Source organism: Dendrobates tinctorius, unplaced genomic scaffold (assembly GCF_039654945.1).
Source record: "Dendrobates tinctorius isolate UK_male_01 unplaced genomic scaffold, ASM3965494v1 ptg000070l, whole genome shotgun sequence".
NCBI classification, from domain to species: domain Eukaryota; kingdom Metazoa; phylum Chordata; class Amphibia; order Anura; family Dendrobatidae; genus Dendrobates; species Dendrobates tinctorius.
This window is the reverse complement of record NW_027361738.1, coordinates 16,475,119-16,498,952: the sequence shown is the minus strand read 5'-3', so window position 1 is coordinate 16,498,952 and position 23,834 is coordinate 16,475,119. Positions and strand designations below refer to the sequence as shown.

General features: G+C 41.4%; 1 protein-coding gene across 1 annotated transcript in view; it reads left to right on the top strand.

Annotated features, from left to right (window-relative positions):
- Window positions 1-23,471, top strand: part of IL6 (interleukin 6) — a 78,390-nt gene extending 54,919 nt beyond the window's left edge. The window contains exons 3-6 of the mRNA XM_073581520.1: window positions 18,243-18,412; window positions 20,278-20,394; window positions 21,951-22,094; window positions 23,143-23,471. Coding sequence (XP_073437621.1) covers window positions 18,243-18,412; window positions 20,278-20,394; window positions 21,951-22,094; window positions 23,143-23,322 — 611 coding nt within the window. The 3' untranslated portion in view covers window positions 23,323-23,471. The remainder of the gene's footprint in view (window positions 1-18,242; window positions 18,413-20,277; window positions 20,395-21,950; window positions 22,095-23,142) is intronic.
- The last annotated feature ends 363 nt before the right edge of the window (window positions 23,472-23,834 follow it).

The window sequence follows — 23,834 nt, the reverse complement described above, 5'->3', positions numbered from 1 at the left end:
AATTCTGCTCTGTCCAAGAACTCTTCACCTTCCTTAATGATCTTCAACGTAGCTAACCTCTCTTCGAGATTTTGCAACTTTTCCTCCAACAGGGACACAAGCTTGCATTTGTGGCATGTGAAGTTTGGCTTTTCCACTGGTAAGTCTGTGAACATGTAGCAAGAAATGCAGCTTACTAAATGGCTCCTGGCCTCTTCCATATTGAGATTTCTTAAAAACGATGAGAGATGAGCCAAAATTTGCACGCCGACAGGCACTGGGAATATGCAAATGATCTCCTCAAGACTCTTCCCCTGGTTTTCCGATTTCCTCTTTTCAGCTGCAACAGCCAAAACCCAGTGATCGTTGAGCTCGAGGAGACTCTTCGCTTATCCCAGAAGGCACTGGGAATATGCAAATGATCTCCTCAAGACTCTTCCCCTGGTTTTCCGATTTCCTCTTTTCAGCTGCAACAGCCAAAACCCAGTGATCGTTGAGCTCGAGGAGACTCTTCGCTTATCCCAGAAGGCACTGGGAATATGCAAATGATCTCCTCAAGACTCTTCCCCTGGTTTTCCGATTTCCTCTTTTCAGCTGCAACAGCCAAAACCCAGTGCTCGTTGAGCTCGAGGAGACTCTTCGCTTATCCCAGAAGGCACTGGGAATATGCAAATGATCTCCTCAAGACTCTTCCCCTGGTCCTACATTCCTTGGAGGAGGACAAAAACAGAATGACTAAAGCTGTCAAATTGAAATTTCAAGACCTATAGAATTGCTAAAAATGAGTGAATCTATGTATTGAAGGTCTTCTGGAGTCCATTATTGACTTTAGAAGAGTGCTCGTAATCATTTCATAGCATTATCACCCTTATCACACAACATACAAGTGATTCTCACAGAATTAAAATATCATCAAAAAGTTAATTTATTTCAGTTATTCAATACAAAAAGTGAAATTAATATATTATATAGAGTCATTACAAACAGAGTGATCTATTTCAAGTGTTTATTTCTGTTAATGTTGATGATTATGGCTTACAGCCAATGAAAACACAAAAGTCATTACCTCAGTAAATTAGAATACTTTATAACACCAGCTTGAAAAAATGATTTTAAAATCCAAAATGTTGGCCTACTTAAATGTATGCTCAGTAAATGCACTCAATACTTGGTCGGGGCTCCTTTTGCATCACTTACTGCATCAATGCGGTGTGGCATGGAGACGAACAGCATCAGCCTGTGGCACTGCTGAGGTGTTATGGAGGCCCAGGTTGCTTTGATAGCAGCCTTCAGCTCATTGTTGGGTCTGGGGTCTCTCATCTTACTCTTGACAAGGTTACGGTAAGGTGAGTTTGCTGGCCAATCAAGCACAGTGATACTGTTGTATTTTTAAACAAGTTATTGGTACTTTTGGCAGTGTGGACAGGTGCCACGTCCTGCTGGAGAATGAAATTTCCATCTCCAAAAAGCTTGTGGGCAGAGTGAAGCATGAAGTGCTCTAAAATTTCCTAGTAGACAGTTTGAACCTGGCTTTATGCTCCTTGTGGAGTGTGTCCATGACTGCCTTCTAGACATCTGTCAAGTCAACAGTCTTCCCCATGATTGTGGAGCCTACTGGAACAGACGAATGGACCTTTTTAAATGCTTAGAAAGCCTTTGCAAGTTTTTTTATTAATTATTCTAATTTACTGAGATAATGACTTTTGGGTTTTCATTAGCTGTAAGCCATAATCATCAACATTAACAGAAATAAACACTTGAAATAGATCAATCTGTTTGTAATGACTCTATATAATATGAGTTTCACTTTTTGTATTGAAGAACTGAAATAAATCAACTTTTTGACAATATTCTAATTTTGTCAGAATCATAGAATCGTAGAGTTGGAAAGGACCTCCTGGGCCATCTGGTCCAACCCCCTGATCAAAGCAGGATCCGCTAAATCATCCCAGTCAGATGTCAGTCCAGCCTCTGTTTGAAGACTTCCATTGAAGGAGAATTCACCACTTCTCGTGGCAACCTGTTCCACTCATTGATCACTCTAACTGTCAAAAAGTTTTTCTAATATCTAATCTGTGTCTCCTCCCATTCAGTTTCATCCCATTGCTTCTAGTCTTTCCTTGTGCAAATGAGAATAAAGTTGATCCTTCTACAATATGACAGCCCTTTAGATATTTGTAGACAGCTATTAAGTCTCCTCTCAGTCTTCTCTTTTGCAAACTAAACATTCCCAAATCCTGTAACCTTTCCTCATAAGACAGGGTTTGCAGACCGGTCACCATTCTGGTCGCTCTTTTCTGAACTTGCTCCAGTTTGTTGATGTCTTTTTTAAAATGTGGTGCCCAAAACTGGACACAATATTCCAGATGAGGTCTGACCAAAGATCAGTAGAGGGAAATAATGACTTCACGTGATCTAGACTGTATGCTTCTGTTAATACATCCTAGAATTGCATTTGCCTTTTTTGCTGCTGCATCACACTGTTGACTCATATTCAGTCTGTGATCTATTAGTATACCCAAGTCTTTTTCACATATGCTGTCACTTAGCCCTATTCCTCCCAATCTGTATATGCTTTTTTCATTTTTATTGCCCAGATGTAGTACTTTGCATTTCTCCCTGTTAAAAACCATTCTGTTAGTTGCTGCCCACTTCTCCAGTTTGTGTATATCTTTTTGAATCCTCTCTCTCTCTTCTCTAGTATTAGCTATCCCTCCTAGCTTTGTGTCATCAGCAAATTTAATCAGTTTACCCTCAATTCCTTCATCTAAATCATTGATAAAGATGCTGAACAATACAGGGCCCAGGACAGAGCCATGTAGTACTCCACTTGACACATTCTTCCAACTGGATGTGCAGCCATTTACGACCACTCTTTGGGTCCGATCACTAAGCCAGTTATGAATCCACCTAACAGTTGACTTGTCCATTCCATACTTAGTCATTTTTTCAATAAGGATTGTATGAGATACTTTGTCAAATGCTTTGCTGAAGTCAAGATATACTATATCTACAGCATTTCCTTGATCCACCCAATCAGTGATTCCGTCATAGAAGGAAATTAAGTTAGTCTGACATGACTTATTAGTTACAACCCATGCTGACTCTGTTTAATCACTTCATTCTTATCGAGGTACTGACATACATGTTGTTTAATAATTTGTTCAAAGATCTTTCCTGGTATAGAAGTCAGACTCACCGGCCTATAGTTGCCTGGGTCCACCTTCTTCCCCTTTTTGAAGATAGGAACAACATTTGCTCTTCTCCAGTCTTCTGGCACTTCTCCTGTTCTCCAAGAATTTTCAAAGATTATGGAGAGGGGTTCAAAAATTTCTTCTGCTATCTCCTTCAGTACTCTGGGGTGTAATTTATCTGGACCTGGAGACTTGAATTCATTTAGGTTAGCTAAGTGTTTCCTCACTATATTTCTGTTTATAGATATCCTGGATTCTTCTATTCCCTTAATAGGAGAGTGAAGAAGAGTTGATGTTACATTTCCTTTCTGAGAGAAAACAGATGCAAAATAGGAAATTAAAAGTTCAGCCTTCTCAACATCCTGTCTTACCACTTCATCATTTTCATCCTGTAAAAATCCTATAGCATCTTTGACTTTTCTTTTACTTTTGACATATCCCCAAAATCCTTTATTATTGCTTTTGACATCTTTTGCAGCCTCAATTCATTTTCAGCTTTAGATAATCTGATTTGTGCCCTGCAGGCTCTGCAGACAGCATTATTTTCTTCTTTAGATATGCCTCCCTCTTTCCATTTTATAAACATTTTTTTCTTCCTTTTTAGCATGTGCTTAAGTTCTGTGTTCATCCATCCTGGTTTCCTTAAATGCTTCCTATTCTTCCCTCTTTTCGGAATTGTTAACAACTGTGCTTTGAGAATTTCATATTTCAATATTTCCCATCCTTCCTGGACATTTTTGTCTTTAAGGATATCCAGCCATTGGATCCCTCCAATTCTCTTTCTGAATCCCTTAAAATCTGCCTTTTTGAAATCTAACCTTGACGTCTGAGTCTTCACAGGTCTTCCGCCTCTAGTTATCCAAATCCTAAAATAGCATGGTCGCTACCTCCTAGGGTCCCAGCCACTTTTACCTCCTCAACCATTTCCTCCCTGTTTATAAGGATTAGATCCAAGGTAGCAGTTCCCCTTGTTTTCTCCCCTACCTTTTGGAAGATAAAGTTGTCAGCAAGAGAGGATAAGAATTTCCTTGACCTGTTAGTTTTGCCTGAGAGAGATTCCCAACACATGTCTGGATAGTTGAAATCTCCCATGACAACTATGTCGTATTTTTTGGAGAACTTGGCCATTTGATGCATAAAGAGTTCATCCATGTCTTCAGCTTGCACAGGCGGCCTGTAGTAAATGCCTACAATGGTGTCCTTTCCATTGTTCTGTCCTTGTATTCTTACTCAAACAGTTTCCACAGAACTCCCAGTCTCTGAAGCTTGGATCTCTGTGCAGATATACGTGTTTCTAACATACAATGCGACACCTCCTCCTCGTTTATCAAGTCTGTTTCTTGCAAATAAGTTGTATCCTTCTAGTCTTATATTCCAATCATGTGTATTGTCCCATCAAGTTTCAGTGATTCCAATGACATCATATTTCTTTTCCTGTGTTAGTAGTTCCAATTCTCCTTGTTTGTTGCCCATGCTTTGTGCATTAGTATAGAAACATTTTAGTTTGTGATAGGTTTCTCTTTCTCCAATATTTTTATTAATTAGATTCTTTTGTCTTTGTTCTTCATTTCCACTTCTAATAGCAGAGTTCTCAATAGCATTTGTCAGGTGTATGGCTTTTTCTGGTCTTTTGCTTCCCTGTAGCACCTGTATGCTGTACATCTGACCCCGGTGTCAAACTGGGGTGCCTAGCTCTTACCTGTGGAATTATTTCTAGATGCCCATCAATTCACAGTTCAAATTCACTTTAAAATTTGCTAACAATATTCATGAAAAGCAAGTGTATAGGGTGAATTATATCCCACTCACGTACTTTGGAAAAATCCACATAGATTTTTGTCCTCATGAGTTAAAGTAAGCATCTTGAGCATGCTGAATAGACCCATTGGATGTCAATAGGGTTAATCCTAATGTGAACCAAAGGTACATCCACAACAGAAATTTGAGTGTCAGTTTAGATCCTCTAAAAAAATTTAATGGATTTACCACAGGCAAATATCCAATGTCTGAATTTAGCTTTAGTCCTCATTCACACATCTATGTATATAATAAGAGACATCACACATACACAACATGTATCAGTGTGCTATCCATTCGTGTCAAAGATCCACTCATTGAAATACATGAGTTTGGGTCCATGATTCAGACAAAACTCTTTGCAAATAAAGAAATGTGAAAACAACCCAAGGCTATAAAGTAACCAGGGCTATTCACATATGAGAATGTGTGAAGGCGTCCCAAGGGAAACTACAAATTGCAAGGAGGTCCTGAAAGTCAGCAGGTGTCTGTGCATGTTGGGAGTTTTAGCCTAATGGTGCAACTTTTTTTAGATGTTTTGCCTAATAGGAGATTAGACCTGGTCACAAACTATCACCTACAAAACATATAGTAAATATAGTTCTTTGTTAACATTCTAATAGAAGATTATAAATGGGGGGAATACCACAATCAACAATACTATAGCTAATTACAAAAAGCCATAAGAAAACATACAATAGAATAATTTATATCATGATTGCAATAAATACAATTAAAAAGGGACAATTCAAGTTTTAGTAAATAAGCTACTAATATGAATTAATGGGTGACAACTAGAGATGGAAGAATGGATTCGCAGAACTCTGGTTCATTGGCCAGCTCAGTAATCTGTAACGGCTGGACTGGAAGGCTAATCTATTAGAAGAGCTGAGAATGTTGGGACATAAGAAGATTTGCAGGCCTCCCGTCCAGCAGTCACAGATTACTGACAAGGCTGATGAACCGGAATCCTGCAAATCCATTCTCCCTTCTCTAGTGACCACTACCATGAGTGTCAATCTCATATCCACAACAGTTATTGCACTCAATTATAGTATTCATAATTGCTCCAATGTATGCTACCTACATACTTCAAGTAAATTTTCAAAAGACGATTGAAGCAGCAAATGTAATGATAAAATGCTAACCCATAATTGGCGCAGTGTTGGGCAATCCACCCAACCCGTGCTCCCATACTATTATGCCATCCTTAAATAGGACCTTTCATTGGATGTTTTAAAGTTAACTGAGTACCTCCTTCAATTGGCACTGTTCTGACTGTAGAAAAGTTTGCATTTTTGTTCTAGGTACTATTGTTCCGAAGTTATGCTCTACGGTAATATAGGTGCAAAATTTCCAATCAACCAACTGGGTATATACCAAAGAACTTGTCTGAGGGTATGTTTTGACTGGCCAGCATCAGAGGAGAAAAAACAAATACCCAGAAGTTCTGTGCTATATGTCCAGTTGATTGAAAGGAAAAATTTAATTTTTATTACCAGGGAATCATAACTTTATGGGGCACAGAAGAAAAGGAAAAACTGTTCAAAAATATAGCAGAAATTGGAGGAGGTACTCAGTATAAATAAAAAAAATAAAAGTGAAAGGTCTTTTTTAAAGGACGGGGACCATTAACTGATGGGTCTGCTTTAAATTACTCTTCTGGAATTAAAAAAAATAAGTATTACAGCAAGAAAGTTGATAAAAAAAAGAAACCAATATTCGCCTTATAAGTCCCCTGCCGATCCAGTGTCACCGCTTTGGTGGTCACTGTCAGGCTCCATTTAATTCTCTGCATTGAAGATGTCACATATAACTTCACAAGTTTTGCAGCTAATCACTGACCTCAGCTTTAATTCATATGCTCGAATTAGAAATTCCCTATCCTTCCCTAACTAAACCATCTAACTGCTTTTCTAATTTTATTTCCCTACTTCCTTTTTGATGACGCTTTGTTTGAGAATCCCAGTGGTGCCGTTTGTGAGTAATGTGTAGCTTCCCACATTTTCCTTATGATTACTGCTATAGTTTTGTTTTACTGTTGCAGTGAATCATTTCTCTGTTATTTATTTGATGCCTTTCCAATAAAACAAATGTCTCTACTGTATATGCCATTTTTGTGGGCTTTCTGTTTGATTTCTATAATTTCTTACAAGTTTCAGATTACGTTCAAAATACTATACTTACATGATTTTGCAGGGTGTTTTAAGTGGCATTTATACTGCAACACAATTGTTAACAAACATGATTAAAAACGCTCATATTACAATTATTTTTCAGTATAAACAAGCTGTTGATCACCCGATGAATGAGGAAAACGCTCGTTCATTGGGTGAAAAGATCCTTGTTCTTGATGATGGATCATCCCGAGAAATATGGCAGCCTATGCACACTGAGGAATATGGTACAGATTGCTCAGAGCGCATCATTTAGTTTGGACTGCCAGTGTAAAAAGGCATTCAAATGACCACTGGTCAGTAAAAGTTTACCAATCGGCTGTAGGTTTGTGCAATCAGGTCGATTTGGCCAGGTTCACACTGCGTTTAACCAGCCCGTTCAACGCATAGCGCTGATGGGCTGGTTAAACGGTATGGCATAACGCGATCGCGTTATGCTATACCTGCTAGCGCTGATGATTCATCGGCGCTAGCGGTGACAGAGCCTCAGATGCTGCAGCCGGCGTCCGAGGCTCTGTCACTGAATGATGGCACGTCGTGAACGCGTGCCACTTTATGGCATGCGTCGCAATGCGTCCGACAATGGAAGGCAATGGCAGCATTAACGGACTGCGTTAAACAACGTTATGCCACGGTGTAACGCAGTCCATCTAACGGACTGCCTAACGAAATGTGAACCCGGCCTTAGTGCAACCGGACCTTTGCCTTTGCTCTATTCCACTTTGTCAAGGTATACTCATCTTCTACTTGCTATAGTATACATGTAGCAGTTGTGAAAAGCAGAACAGCAGACTGAGCCTCTAACAAAAAGGAAGGCTCATTTCGTTATACGTCAAACTATCAGCAAGTAAATGCATCTTGACAAAAAATGTAATCCAGCTTCCACAAACGTCAAATATCATGGCTTCATACAATGATTCTCTAAGGCCATGGAAAAAATGTGGGATAACTTCAAGTCAGGGCAATGCCCTGACCAATGAACGTGAATAAGACAGGTAACCACCATTTATGCAAAGTCTTATGGCTAACGCAGCAAATAGATGGTATGCGGTAGTATGCATTGCCAGACATCACACCAGGTCACAGAAGATGTCTGTTGTAGTGGTAAGGAATTTATCATGTTTATTGCTTATGGACCAAGGAACCTCTTAGTCCACCCTTAGCCCAGAGTGTTCTTATAAAGTTGTTGCAAGTCTACTATTATAAACTAATTTAGGCAAGTCATATTGTCACGTGCCCCGTCCTGTGTGACACGACCCGCAGGCCAGTAACTAAAACAGGACACGGCACGTGTAACTGTCCTGTGTGATACAGACCGCAGGCCGGCAACTAATACAACAAGACACAGGGAAAAGGGAAACAGTTACAACGGTGGGCCCTGCGATAGGGAATGGGGACTTGGAGACCTCCTGCACTCCCCTGAGTCAGTGTCCCTCACACTCCTAACGTTTCCTATGCCGGTTTCGCACCGGGCGCTGTTCAGGAACCTGTGACCCTAGCTCGCCCTGCACCTTTCCCTTACTAGTGTAATGGATGGTGCAGACACTAATCCCACCACTGCACTAGCACCAACATAAGGAAAAGTGACAAACAGGGAAACACTTAGCTTTGCTCTGTTGCTAACGCTCCCAGCAACAGAGTTCAACATCTGAGCGCATCTTCCTCCGACCGTGTCCAACACCTGGGTGCAGCTTTACAGCAACAGCGTCCAGCACCCGAGTGCCGCCTTGGAGCAACTGAGTTCAGCACCTGAGTGCAGCCGTCCAGCAACAGAGTCCAGCAACTGAGTGCAACTGTCCAGCAACAGAGTCCAGCACCTGAGTGCAGCTTTCCAGCAACAGAGTCCAGCAACTGAGTGCAGCTCTACACCAGAGCTGCCACTCCACCAAGCTTTGCAAGAATTCTTCACTGACACCATAGCTGCCACTCCACCATGCTTTACAAGAACTCCTCGCTGACACCATAGCTGCCACTCCAGGACTCTGACTGAGCTGCCCTGGACTCTCCTCCAGCTCCTTCCTTCACCCAGGATGGTTGGAAAAGACCAATAATATCATGCACGTGAGTGAGCACAACTGACATACCTTTATTGAGCAAACCCACCTGATAGTGATTCCCGTGCAATTACACTAACCACCACCGGGGGGCAAGCTGGAACTAAAAACACCAGTGCAATGACCATACTGGCCACTGGGGGCAAAACTATTTCTAAGCACAAAGCTTAGAGAGAGAAAAAAAAAAGGTTACCAGTGCTTTTATCTGACATGATCCAGCATGGATCATTACACATATAGTTAGAAGTTCCCAGTAGATGACAATTGATGTTCACTGAAAACAATGAATACTATTGACTATTGGATGTCCTTTGATTTCAATGTAAGTCCTATAATGTTGTGCTTTTCTTACAGTGATGGTCCTCACAAGCTGAAATGGGAACAGATGAGGACCAGATGATTCTTCAAAAGTTTGGTGGAGTTATAAACAAGAATTTGTCATTGGTGATTAAACAGAATCTAAGTTTGTATCTGATAGCTGACCCAAAGCCTAAACAGGATCATTGCAGGGCTGATCTGACTATAAAGCCGGGATCACACATGCGTGAAACACAGCCGAGTCTCGCATGTTAATACCCAGCACTGCCGCCGGCAGCCGCACGCTTCGCACCTGACTGCCGGCGGCAGTGCTGGGTATTAACATGCGAGACTCGGCCATGTTTTTTGCATGTGTGATCCCGGCCTAAGAGTCGCTGGCAATAACACAACCATGCCCAGAATATTAGCAGCAGTATTCATTGAATTAATTGAATCAGATACTATTTATTTATTTGATGAATTTAGTTTCTCTTTACTTTGAGCCCCGTTATGCTGACTAAATTACTCCTGGAGCACCAGCACATTATCTACAACTGTAGTCACTGGAATCTGCTGTGTCAGAGGGGATAAGTTCAGCTTTGGCACATTGAACGCAATGTGTTTTTTTACTTAGTCGATCCAGAAACCTCCAAAATTTGATTCCACATGTGAATTAATGGATGGAATCTCCAGCACTGGACTTCAGTTAAAAATTCATCATTTATTATAAATTCTTAAAATCGGACAGAAAAAAGTATGAATAAGGACATACAGGCAGATGGGGTCTCTGGTGGTCTCCAACCAACGCGTTTCGACCTAGAGGGTCTTACTCATGGTTCCATGAGATTCCATCCTTTATTTTGCTTCAGTCAACGCCCCTGATCAAGGTGACTCCATGCGCAGGAGGATTATGGATCGCAACTGAGACTGGTGAGCTGACTTCCCTTCATTTCCCCTATCCTTCTATAACTACATGTGAATTAATGGTTTTCCAAAAGCCCATAAATGAATCACTTAGCAGATGAGATGAGAGAATACCAAGATTGTGGCTTGCAATAGAAGGAAAAAGAAGACGTACACTTCAGAGAGAACAGTTTTGCAACAATAAAATGTGATTCATTCTCTACAGTTACTAAAATAACATAAATGATGCTGACTGATGATACTTACTGAACTTTGTTCACATTTTTTGTACCAATTTTTTATTTATGACAAAGAATTTCACCATAGAAATGTTGAGGAAAGTAATACTTTGAGTAACACTAGTTACCGTAACTGCACAAATACGAAGTACATATAACTCGGTAGTTTACAAAGTTAGAGACTTAAATCACACCAAGTAGCAGAATAAAACTGACACATTTATCTGTCAGATGAACTATTGTGACATCATAAATAAAGTCTACTTAGGAAGGATGCTGTGGCATCACTAGTGAATGTTTGTTAGGTAACTATGACATCAGAACTATTACAGTCAAAAAATGGTCAAATAGCTGTCAGCTTCTGTTTTATCACAAGTGGGTTAATGTAAGGTAAACTCTTGTTACATCTCAGATATGTTTATACTGGCTAATACCAACAAAATGGAGTGAGATGAAATGATATTATATACAGGACGCTACATAACTAAAATCAAATTAAACAAAATTAAGGTGCTACATAGGTCTCATAAAATATACTGTTTATTGAAACTATTAAAACCATACATAAAAGTTTAACATATAAAGTAAGGCAGATTATCAAAAATAGGGGATAACACTAGATCACAAAGTAAATATACATGGCAAAAAACATGTGCAAAATGTACCTAGACCATGGTATGTCAGCCTACAACTCACAGGTGTAGCTGTGTAAGATAGAATGCATAAAATAGCCAAGAAAGTGTATAAGAAGTAGACAAAGTACCAGCATGTCCCCTGAAGAAGCTTGAGTGGAACACGTGTAGGGGCTAGGTAGGGAACACTAGACTGTCATTTGACTGCCCAAACATCATCTGATATAAGTACTTTGCCTACTTCTTTTACTCTTTTTTGGCTATTTTGCACATTCTATCTTACACAGCTACAGCTGGGAGTTGTAGGCTGACATACCATGTTCTAGGTAGTTTTTGCACATGTTTTTGCCATGCATATTTACTTTCTGGTGCATTTACTCATCTTTTTACCTGTTCAGTGTACATTTAAAAAACAGTCTTAAATGTTATATATGCAATAGTAAAGTAATTGATTACATGAAAAAAATAACTTCTGCATGTTCCCTCTCCTGTGTACACCTGTCTAATGACCTCAGGGAGGATGAGATGACAGGATCAAGTTGTGATCTTTCTATACGATGTCACTGGCAGCTTCATGCCCCCCATACCTTCCCATTTTTGACATTCACAAAGTATAACCTTGAAAGAAATTAAAATTAATGCTGTATCAGGAATATTTTTGCTAGAATATTGATCTCAAAATCTATTGAAAGTTAAAATTCTAGGTTTTTAATACAATGATACAAGAAAAAGTTAACAGGAACCTGTCACCAGGTTTGGTTGATACGAGTTACGGCCACCACTTTTCAGGGCTTATATACAGCATCTATAATGCTGTAAATCTGCCCCCAACCAGACCTGTAAGAGAAGAAAAATAACTTTTATTATTCTCAACTGTGGGATGGTCCGGTCCGAGGGATGTTGCAGGTCTTGGTCCATTGCCTCCCATCTTCTTATGATTGCCGATATCCTTCTTGGTTCATGTGGATAATGTGTCCTTGCATCATCTACACAGTCTCCCCGGCATCGCGTTCCTGCGCTGGCGTACTTTTCTGCCCTGTTGAGGGCAGAGCAAAGTCCTGCAGTGCGCAGGCGCTGGGCCTCTCTGACCTTTCCCGGCGCCTGCGCACTGCAGTATTTTGCTCTGCCCTCAGCAGGGCAGAGAAGAACGCCTGTGCTGAAGCGCAATACCGAGAAGACTGTGTGGATGATGCAGGGATGTGTCATCCACATGAACCAAGAAGGAGGACGGCATTGCAAGAAGATGAGAGGTGCCGGACCAAGAAGAATGACACCCCTCCGACCAGACTGCCCCACAAGTGAGTATAACAAAAGTTCTTTTTCAGTTCTTCAAGATCGGGTTGGGGGCAGATATACAGCATTATAGAATGTCCTGAAAGGCGGTGGCTGCATCTCATATAGGCCAAACCTGGCGACAGGATCCCTTTAATATTTAAGGTCATGATGTACAGTTGTGTGAAAAAGTGTTTGTCTCCTTACCGATATAAAATGTAAATATTAGACAAAGATAACACAAGTACACACAAAATGCAGTTTATAAATGAAGTTCTTTATTATTAAGAGAAAAAGAAATCCAAACCTACCAGGCACTGTGTGAAAAGTGATTGCTCTCTATACCTAATAACTGGTTGGGGCATCCTGAGCAGCAACAACTGCAATGAAACGTTTGCGATAACTGGCAATGAGCATTTTACAACACTCTGAAGGAATTTTGTCCTACTCATCTTTGCAGAATTGTTGTAATTCAGCCACATTGTAGGGTTTCTGAGCAAAAGGAAGGGGGCAAACACTTTTTCACACAACTGTATACTGTATACTTCCTTGTTAGTGAAAAGGTTAAGTATCACGCATAATATTTAAAGGGTACCTCACAGCTAATACATGCTGCCTGATCCACAGGCAGCATGTATCAGACATTGGCTATATAATCTCAGCCAGGTATGTTTGACTCTGAAAAGCTGCAACATATCAGAGAAATATATACTCTAAAGGCCAGTGGGGACTGAGCTGCACAGGAGTCTAGTCAGACAGAAGGGTACCTGTGGCTTCTCCCTGCCCTCTCCCCTGGAGCCACAGATCTCTCCTTACACTTGCACACAGGAAGACCTGTCAGTCACCAGCAGGGGGTGGAGAGGATCCACCAGGGATCTACCTGTACCACTGGTCTCCTGTGCGGTTTGGTCCCTGGCTGTTTTTTACAGTAAGCTTTTCTCTGAAACAATGCAGTGTTTCAGAATCAAACCTGTCTGGTGGAAGTTATGCAGCCAGTGCCTGATACATGGATCGAGCAGCATGGGTCAGCTGTCAACTTACATTTAAAAAAGCTTTTCATAGGTTGATAGGCATCCACTGTGTAAAGTTAACAAAATCAGTGTTGCTTAACCCCTGACTTGCCAGCCACAGCCCCTGGTATTTGTTGGTGTCAAGTATTCAGCACACGAGCCCTAAGCCCAGTGAACATCTGCAGTGGTAACATCATATGCTGCAGTCATGACATCACCATTGCTGCCAATAAAGATCAAGAGCAGGGGCAGAGACGCAATGTGTCATGATCCACGCTGGATCATGTCAGATAAAAGCACTGGTAACCTTTTTTTTCTCTAAACTTTGTGCTTAGAGATAGTTTTGCCCCCAGTGGCCAGTATGGTCATTGCACTGGTGTTTTTAGTTCTAGTTTGCCCCCGGTGGTGGTTAGTGTAATTGCATGGGAATCACTAACAGGTGTGTTTGCTCACTAACGGTGTGTCAGTTGTGCTCACTCACGTGGGTGATATTATTGGTCTTTTCCAACCATCCTGGGTGAAGGAAGGAGCTGGAGGAGAGTCCAGGGCAGCTCAGTCAAAGTCTTGTAGTGGCAGCTATGGTGTCAGCGAGGAGTTCTTGTAAAGCATGGTGGAGTGGCAGCTATGGTGTCAGTGAAGAATTCTTGCAAAGCTTGGTGGAATGGCAGCTATGGTATAGAGCTGCACTCAGTTGCTGGACTCTGTTGCTGGAAAGCTGCACTCAGGTGCTGGACTCTGTTGCTGGACAGTTGCACTCAGTTGCTGGACTCTGTTGCTGGACAGTTGCACTCAGTTGCTGGACTCTGTTGCTGGACAGTTGCACTCAGTTGCTGGACTCTGTTGCTGGACAGCTGCACTCAGGTGCTGGACTCTGTTGCTGGACTGTTGCACTCAGGTGCTGAACTCTGTAGCTAGACAGCTGCACTCAGATGCTGGACTCTGTTGCTCCAAGGCGGCACTCGGGTGGTGGACGCTGTTGCTGTAAAGCTGCACCCAGGTGTTGGACACGATCGGAGGAAGATGCACTCAGGTGTTGGACTCTGTTGCTGGGAGCATTAGCAACAGAGCAAAGCTAAGTGTTTCCCTGTTTGTCACTTTTCCTTATGTTTGTGTTAGTGCAGTGGTGGGATTAGTTTCTGCACCGTCCATTACACTAGTAAGGGATAGGTGCAGGGCGAGCTAGGGTTCTTAGATTCCTGAGCGGCGCCCGGTGCAAAACCGGAATAGGGAACGTTAGGAGTGTGAGGGACACTGACTCAGGGAAGTGCAGGAGGTCTCCAAGTCCCTGTTCCCTATCGCAGGGCCCACTGTTGCAACTGTTTCCCTTTCCCCTGTGTCTTGTTGTATTAGTTGCCGGCCTGCGGTCCGTATCACACAGGACAGTTACACGTGCCATGTCCTGTTGTTTTAGTTACTGGCCTGCGGGTTGTGTTACACAGGACGGGGCATGTGACATTTATCACCAACCTTACTTTTTCTCTGGTGAGCCTTTGGCCATGTTCAGACATGTGAGCAATTGCTGCTGGGCTTCACACTTACGTGAGTGAGGAGCTGCATGGTGTGTTGAAGCAGTTCCAGCAGCAGTAATCAAGGTCAGGGGCCTTCCCTCTGGCTCAACCAGAAAATCAAATTGTGGCTCTGGCAAAGAAGCCCCCTAGAGTCCCTGCTGGGGAGCGGGACTTGCTCATACAGGCGGACGTACCCTGGCAGGTGGGTGGAGTTGGTGTCCCCATGGTGCTGTCTGGGGTTCCCCGAGGTGAAGGGGTGCATCCCTGTAGTGAGCAGACTGGTGATATGGTCCGCGGGGCTCACGCCAAATCTTCCATACCACCGAAGAAGCCGCCCCTCCTGGTCGTGTGGAGGAAGGCGACCAGGGAGTGTATTTTTCCTCCATATCCCAGGCCCCTCCCTCTCCGGTGTGAGCAGCAGGTGCGCTGCGGGGGAGTAGGGGCAAGTCTCTACCCTTGCCATTAGCCAACCCTGGGAGGCGCAGACCTCATGGTGGAAAGGGTTGGGGGGTGGTGTATCCCTTGGTGGAGTGCGGGGGTGTGAGTGTGGTGACACAGGGGGACGCCTCTGTTGTCAATCCCAGAAAGAGTTCACCGAATATTGACAAACGAATGTATGGCAATAAACGTTCAGGTCCGGACCTGTGTGTGAACGAGTGTGTATGGGTACCACCAAAAAACATCCAGTGGAAGTGTGTTGTGGAGTCTTACCAGCTCATACCAAACATACACATATATAGCTCGTTCCCCAGGTCGGCGCTTTGGAGATGTGTTGTGCCTCCACAACATATATTGCCAATACCAGTGGTGCGTTTGTCATAAACCTGAAGTGCAGGTGGTTGTGGGGTGAACTCTGGATCTGGGCGACCCCTTTGTTGGTAGTTCCTGATGAGGAGCGGTTTTGAGGGTCCAGAGGCCCCTCATTAAGGGGAGGGTACTGTCATGATCCATGCTGGATCATGTCAGAAAAAAGCACTGGTAACCTTTTTTTTCTCTAAGCTTTGTGCTTAGAGATAGTTTTGCCCCCGGTGGCCTGTATGGTCATTGCACTGGTGTTTTTAGTTCTAGTTTGCCCCCGGTGGTGGTTAGTGAAATTGCACGGGAATCACTAACAGGTGTGTTTGCTCAATAAAGGTGTGTCAGTTGTGCTCACTCATGTGGGTGATATTATTGGTCTTTTCCAACTATCCTGGGTGAAAGAAGGAGCTGGAGGAGAGTCCAGGGAAGCTCAGTCAGAGTCCTGGAGTGGCAGCTATGGTGTCAGCAAGGAGTTCTTGTAAAGCATGGTGGAGTGGCAGCTATGGTGTCAGTGAAGAATTCTTGCAAAGCTTGGCAGAGTGGCAGCTATGGTGTAGAGCTGCACTCAGTTGCTGGACTCTGTTGCAGGAAAGCTGCACTCAGGTGCTGGACTCTGTTGCTGGACAGTTGCACTCAGGTGCTGAACTCTGTAGCTGGACAGCTGCACTCAGGTGTTGGACTCAGTTGCTCCAAGGCGGCACTCGGGTGCTGGACGCTGTTGCTGTAAAGCTGCACCCAGGTGTTGGACACGGTCAGAGGAAGATGCACTCAGGTGTTGGACTCTGTTGCTGGGAGCATTAGCAAAAGAGCAAAGCTAAGTGTTTCCCTGTTTGTCACTTTTCCTTATGTTTGTGTTAGTGCAGTGGTGGGATTAGTTTCTGCACCGTCCATTACACTAGTAAGGGATAGGTGCAGGGTGAGCTAGGGTTCTTAGGTTCCTGAGTGGCGCTCGGTGCGAAACCGGCATAGGGAACGTTAGGAGTGTGAGGGACACTGACTCAGGGGAGAGCAGGAGGTCTCCAAGTCCCTGTTCCCTATCGCAGGGCCCACTGTTGTAACTGTTTCCCTTTCCCCTGTGTCTTGTTGTATTAGTTACCGGCCTGCGGACCGTGTAACACAGGACAGTTACACGTGCCACATCCTGTTGTTTCAGTTACCGACCTGCGGGTCGTGTCACACAGGACGGGGCACGTGACACAATGCTGGAGTACAAGGGATAAAATTATTACAAAATTAAATTATTTTGTTATAGTTACATGAATTATGCATTTATGTATGCATTAAAAATTAAACAAGGAAAATACCTTTAATCATAAACAAAATGGTATTAAATATGGCCATGAGGCTTGGAGAGTATATATACCATTTGTTTAATGTTGGCTTCATTACATTTTTACATGAGTACAATTTTAACACCTTGATTGTATCTAATATTTTGTTATCTTATCTAGGTGAGTAGTTACAGAAATAGTTCATGTTGAAGACATTTTTGAGAAATGAGTGCATGATATAACCCTGCCTATTTATGATTGATCCAGAGAGATAGACAAATGGGCAGATATGCTATAGATAGATATATTACATGTAATTGGAATTATTACAGAAACACATAAGTAACAGGTCTTTATTAACTATTTGCTATATTACACAATAGCCCAGCTACGCCCCCTCAAATGGATTTTCCCGAGAATTCTCAATAAATACAACTGGTGGAGGACATGGAGATCATTCATTCAGAAGTTACTCTCTTTAGGGCTTATTCACCGAGGTGTGGATTAGAAAGAGAGGAAATTAGCACAAGGAATGGATTGTACAAGTAAGTGAAACTTACTGGACATGCTGAAAGTATTTGAGAACTATTGCACACGAGGCGCTCTTCTGCTTCTACACAGTGCATTACATAATAGGAAATGCTCAGTTAACCCTGTAGACTTAAGGCTATCGAGCATGACCATGTAATATTCTCCGAATATCTGTCACTTTATGTTTAAATTGCTAATAATTTCCAATAATTCATTTATTCTCAATTTATTATGTATTTCAATAATTTAGTTATGGTATGTTGCCAAAGTGATTCTATGCATTACGTGCTATGTATTGGAACCCCAGAATTTTTTGGTGGCTTCTATGAAACCGGAAACTAATGGTTATATTCGGTTCTGCAAGTTAAGTTGTATGTGACTTCAGAGGGTCAAAAAAAAAGCAATGGATTATGCATCTTCTACCTTTCATATAGTATTTGGTCATGTCAACACAAATCAGGAACAATTGTGTAAATTGAAAGTGTTAATCGAATGCGTAAATGGAAATGTTCTTGAGTCATAGAAAATCCTTCTTTGCAGTTGTGAATTTCTTAACGAAAGACATTATTTCCTTTTACAGGCTCTACATCATCGGTGTGGCTCCTGGCTTATTTGGTAATAGCAGCAATATTACCAATTGTATCATCAGCACCTACATCCCACAACTTTCGTTCTACCAGGCAAACTAAAGGAGGATTTGAAAATGAGGCAAATATCTTAATAACTGAGACGGGCAAGCTATATTCTGAGGTGAGTGTGCTTATATTATATATCCCTGAGGATAGAAAATGACATATATTTTCTATTGTTATCATAGCTTGTATAATTTATCACAGCTATCATATTTTCTTTATAGGGATACTTTAGGATTTCCATTAGTATAAACATTTATGTCAGTTCAGCGTCGTCAGGTCACATCTTGATTTATATTTTACCCTATAAACACTTCTACATCAACTGTTGGGACATAGACAGATCCCTTTATGAGGCAGTATGTCTCCTCCTGTGCATTTCTGTACAATGAACCATTGGCTGCTATACGTATAGAAAAAAATGCCTCTAAAGGAGAAAGCTGCCATCCATATAGCATCAGTGCGACTCCTCAGATATAGTATGAGACTATGTACCTCTATAGAAGCCCTGTTACAGAACTATGCAAACTAGGGCCATGAAACCACCATATACATAGGACTTTAAAGAGCTCTAGACCTAAAATGAACAGGTACTGTATCTTGCATGCAGAGCTTCTAATATCAGCCATAAAAAATATGTAAAAAGATATAAAAATATAAGAAATAAAAATATGTATGTAAAAGTTTCTGGAGGATCTAAGACCTGCTATGGTCCATTTCACCCCAGCTGATAACAGGGAACAGTGGCGGCTCAGCCTGCACACCAAACTATAGTGTAAGGCTACTTTCACACTAGCGTTTTTTTGCGCTACGCTGCGTGCGCAGTCCAAACGCATACAAAAAACGCATCAAGCGTTTTGCATGCGTTTGCTTATTTTATGCGCATGCATTTTAACCAGTTTGTAGCCATATTGACTCTTAAAACGCATGCGATTTTAAACGCTGATGTGCGCATGTTCATGCGCACGTCTGCGTTCCCATATGCTGTAATGTGTTATTTTGTCGCATTACGTGCGCATGCGGTTTTTTGAGACAGGTCGGACGGACCAAAAATGCAACAGGTTGCGTCCGGCGCGCCTGGGCGCACACCACAAAGAACGCATGCGCACGAAAACGTATACAAACGCGTGCAAACGCTAGAGCATGCGCCCCCATGTTAAAGATAGGGGATCAGGACGCATGCACATGTACGCGCACGATGCGCTGCGTTAAAAAACGCTAGTGTGAAACCAGCCTAAGACACAGAGTTCCCACAGAAACTTTTCATCTGACTCTTTTGACTAATACTTGAACTAATACAATTGTACTAGCTTTTCCTGTACGTCTTTGCCAGTAAAATGAGTATTCACATGTGTCTCAGCTTTGGGGTGAGATACACATTAACGCTCCCTGGGGTGTTCAGGCAGCTAAGCACATCTCCTGTGTCGCTGTGTACCGAATACTCCACAATTGTGTCATTTCTGCTCATTATGATGCATTCAGTCTTTTTCCCCGAAATACACGTTCGGGCAGATTTTCATGTCTCGGACTTCGATGTTCTTTAGTTGTCCAAGTTGTGCATTTATAAAAAAAAAAAAAAGAAGTTAATGTAAAAATAAAATGTAATGTGAAACCAGATGCACAAAATAGGCCTCATTTATCAAAGCAAACAGAAAACAGGCCTTGTTGCCCCGAGCAACCAATCAGTGATCAGCTTTTAATCCTTAAATTGCTTTTGTAAAATAAAAGCTGCTCTGTGATTGGTTGCTATGGACAACAAGGTCATATTTTTGATAAATCTGGCCCATGGTCGTTAGAAGTCAATAAGTTTCCATAAAAGACAATTCTAAATGATTTGCCTGATTGAATGAATTGACCAGTTTTGCTCATCAGTATGAGTGGATGTATTCTTCATACAGCACAGCAGAACACTATTCAGTATTATTTATAAAGCGATCACTTGCTCTTTATCAAAGTTTAATTTTTTTTTGCGTTTTCTTGTAGATCTGCCTGACTCCCAACCTATGCCGTAGCAGTGTTGAACATTTATTAAGAATAGACCTGAAACTCCCAGAAATTAAAGACATCGAGTCTGGATGTCTAAGCATAAAATTCAATAAGGTAGAAAAACATTCATATTATTATGTCTAATGTAATATAATAAAGGCTTTCTAAAGTGTTTTTGAAAAACAGGCCTGGAAATAATCTCATTGTTACCCAAAATAAAAACTTAAGTGGTTATTTTTAAAATAATTTTTCATTTTAAAGGACTGAGCAGGGGACAGTGCTGCCATCTCTTATGCTTAAAGGGATTGTCTGGCCTTAGGCTACAAGTCTGCAGTCTCTCTATGTGACTGCAGACTTGTGAATCCTCTCATCATGCACACTGTGCTCTGTAAGGATTCTCCGATGCTGGCTCTGGCAGTGGAAGATGCGTGACCGCAAGTATGTGATTGCATACATGCAGTCACATGTCTACTAGACTTTATCCAGCCTCTCTCAATGCAAGTGTATGCTAGGCCAGACCCAGTCTAGTCGCAATATTACCGTAAGTATACAAATCACATATGTGCGGTCAACTCACAGCGCACAGCATATAGAGTGACTCCAGACTTGTTTCCAAAGGCTGGACAACACCTTTAAACAGAAAAAATGATCTTGAGTTGCTAAAGCTGGCCACACACATTAGATGGCTGTCAGCTGAACGATGTTTTTGCCTATAGTTTAGCCGGCAGTCATCTCAGTCGACTCTCCCCTACGCAGGAGCGCTCATTTATCCGAGCTCTCCTGCGTTCTCTATGAGAATGCCGCCTGCTGACATGTCGAATTATCTCCTGAAGAGTAATGCGATCGGCAGTGTGAAATCAAACGTGCGATCAACATCTCTCCCGACCATCAGTAGGCTGAACCTGTCAATATCAGCAGGCCTGGCCAACATTAGTCTAATGTGTATGGGACCTTTACTGCTCAATATGGTAAAATTGTGTGAGGACATCTGGCAACCTTTTTAGGTGGGAACTTGTACTACTTACTTCTCTAGGGCCTAAGCTTACAAATTTAAAGGGCATGCACTAATACACTAAAAAAATAGCCATAAACGATGGGATGTCTGCTCAACCAATATAGAGGTAGTTATTTATCCCTAAATGTATATTGTAAAAAAACAAAACTGAAAATCACCTACAAATAAATGCACAGGTGAAGGTGGCTGTGACTGCATTGCACTAGCATACAAAGAAATACAACCGCACACAGAGCTCACTAAGATATATGTAAACTTTGAATGTATGGATTTTGTCCTGCACCACTGTTACTTAGACTATACTTATATATTTAAGGTACTTAATACACAATGTGATCAGTTTGTGCGAGCCCATCTGCCACCAGCAAGACTAACAGCTATAACTCTCCTGGGCCTAGGTCTACACATTTAATTTGTTTTTATGTATTCTAGTGCAATGCAGTCCCAGCAACATGCAAATGCACATTTATTTTATTTTGCTATGATGTCATTGTCAGTTTCATTTTTTTTTTACCGTATGAAAATTGTCTGTAATGTATGCTTTCATTAAGAATATCATTGGGTGGGGGGTCTCAGTACATCTAATGTCTATTAGAAAAAAAAATAGTAAATGCTCTGTACAAACATAATCTGTAACACATTTATTTCTCATTAGGAAAAATGTCTGCCCAAAATCTACAGTGATCTTCTGAAGTTCCAAACATACTTGGATTTTCTAAAGGAATCTATGCCAAGCAGTAAAAACACCATTGAGTTTATACAGGTCAAGTCCATTAGTTTGGCAAACCGAATCAAACATGTAAGTTTCTTTTATTTCTCAAAAAATTAAATTGTTCTTAGATTTTCAACAAGCTGAAGTGGAGGTAGAGGTATATCTAGGAGGGCTGGCGGGACACAGAATTGTGCGATGGCCACTTATTAAGGTTAGGGCAGTGAAATAAAACTTCAGTCCAGTTAAAGCTAAGCCTAGCTACGACTGAAGCTACAATAAAAACCACATCATTATGCAGGGCTCATGTCTTCTGATCTTGCCAGCTCCATTCCGTAGAATTACCCCTCCATTTATCTTGTTAGCGCTGTAGTTTCCTTCCTTGTAGTTACTGTAAAATGTGCAATCCCCAATGTAAGTAGCAATTTCACTCATCATAAACCCTCATAAGACTATTTGAAGGACTAAAAATACTCTATTTCTCTGTTGTAAGCAGCAGCGCGTGTAATCGGAGACTGTTAACTTTCGATTAGTAATAATATCTTCATGCTGTATTTGCTTCGTTTGTTGGTAAGATTATGCTAGAGACCTAGACCCTGCAGAAAGTCCCGATTTTTTTTTGCCCATATCCTCCTCATCATTTCACAATAATTCAGTAAATGGGGGGCCTCTTCTGCATTACCTCCATTAGTGGTCACCTACTCTAGATACCACCGCATATCCTGCATCTCTTGCAAACCCCTGAAACCCCCTACATGTAATTTTAGAACGTTCAAACAGCTTATGGGAAGGTTTTCAATAATAATGTTACAACTAGGAAGTAGTCGGTATTTGCGATACTCCATAACATAATATGGGTCCACAGAGGTACTAATTTTTGTAGAGCGGGTTAGAAGATTAGGGCATCATCGTACTGGTTGCTGTAGATTGCACCTCTAATTTTTCTCTTCCTTGTCTTTCAATAAAATGGACATTTGTAATATCAGCTTAAAGTTTCTTCATGATATATAAACTATAAAAGCTTTGTACAAGATCTTTATCCAGAAACAGCGCCACCTTGGGCTATGTCTAGTATAGCATCTAAACCCTATTGATTGTTTCCATATGATTAAAGCCCATTACTCTTACTCTATTCTAGAAAGTAGAAATTCCTTCAGAAGACAAGGAAGACACCACTACTGGCATTACAGTCGTTGACTTAACATCTAAAGATGCATGGAACCAAAATCTAACAACCTATATCATTCTCCAATCCTTCATGGAGTACATGGAGAAGGCAGCTCGTGCTCTACGCAACAGTGAAAAGGTCTCTAAATGACGGGACTCCCTCCACATTACTGCTATGTAGTGATAATCTGCTGTTCTATTTTCAGAACATTCACTAGGATTTATGATGTTAAATGTTAATTATTTTATTTATGGTCCATTTTAGAATTATTTTTATTTAAATATTTATATTTTTTGTAATATTAATTATTATGACGCTGTGTTTTATTTATTTGATTTTACTTGTACATCGTGTTTTATCTTGTATAATGGATTTTTGCTAATGGTCAAGTCATTGCCAGTGTTGCCTAGTCGCGTGGTCTGTAATTTCAATATGTTCACACTATGTATGGAATGTTTACAAAGAATATGCGGATTGTATCCAGACTTCAATCGACCAGACATAAGTCATGCCTGTCTTTTTATTTTTCTTTTACTTTAATAAACACTGTTAAAGAAGGTACAGCAACATCTTTTCTTTTCCTGCTGACATAATCTCATTGAATTATTAGAGAGTTAGTGGATGATCTTTAAAGGGGTTGACCACTATTGGACAACCCCTGC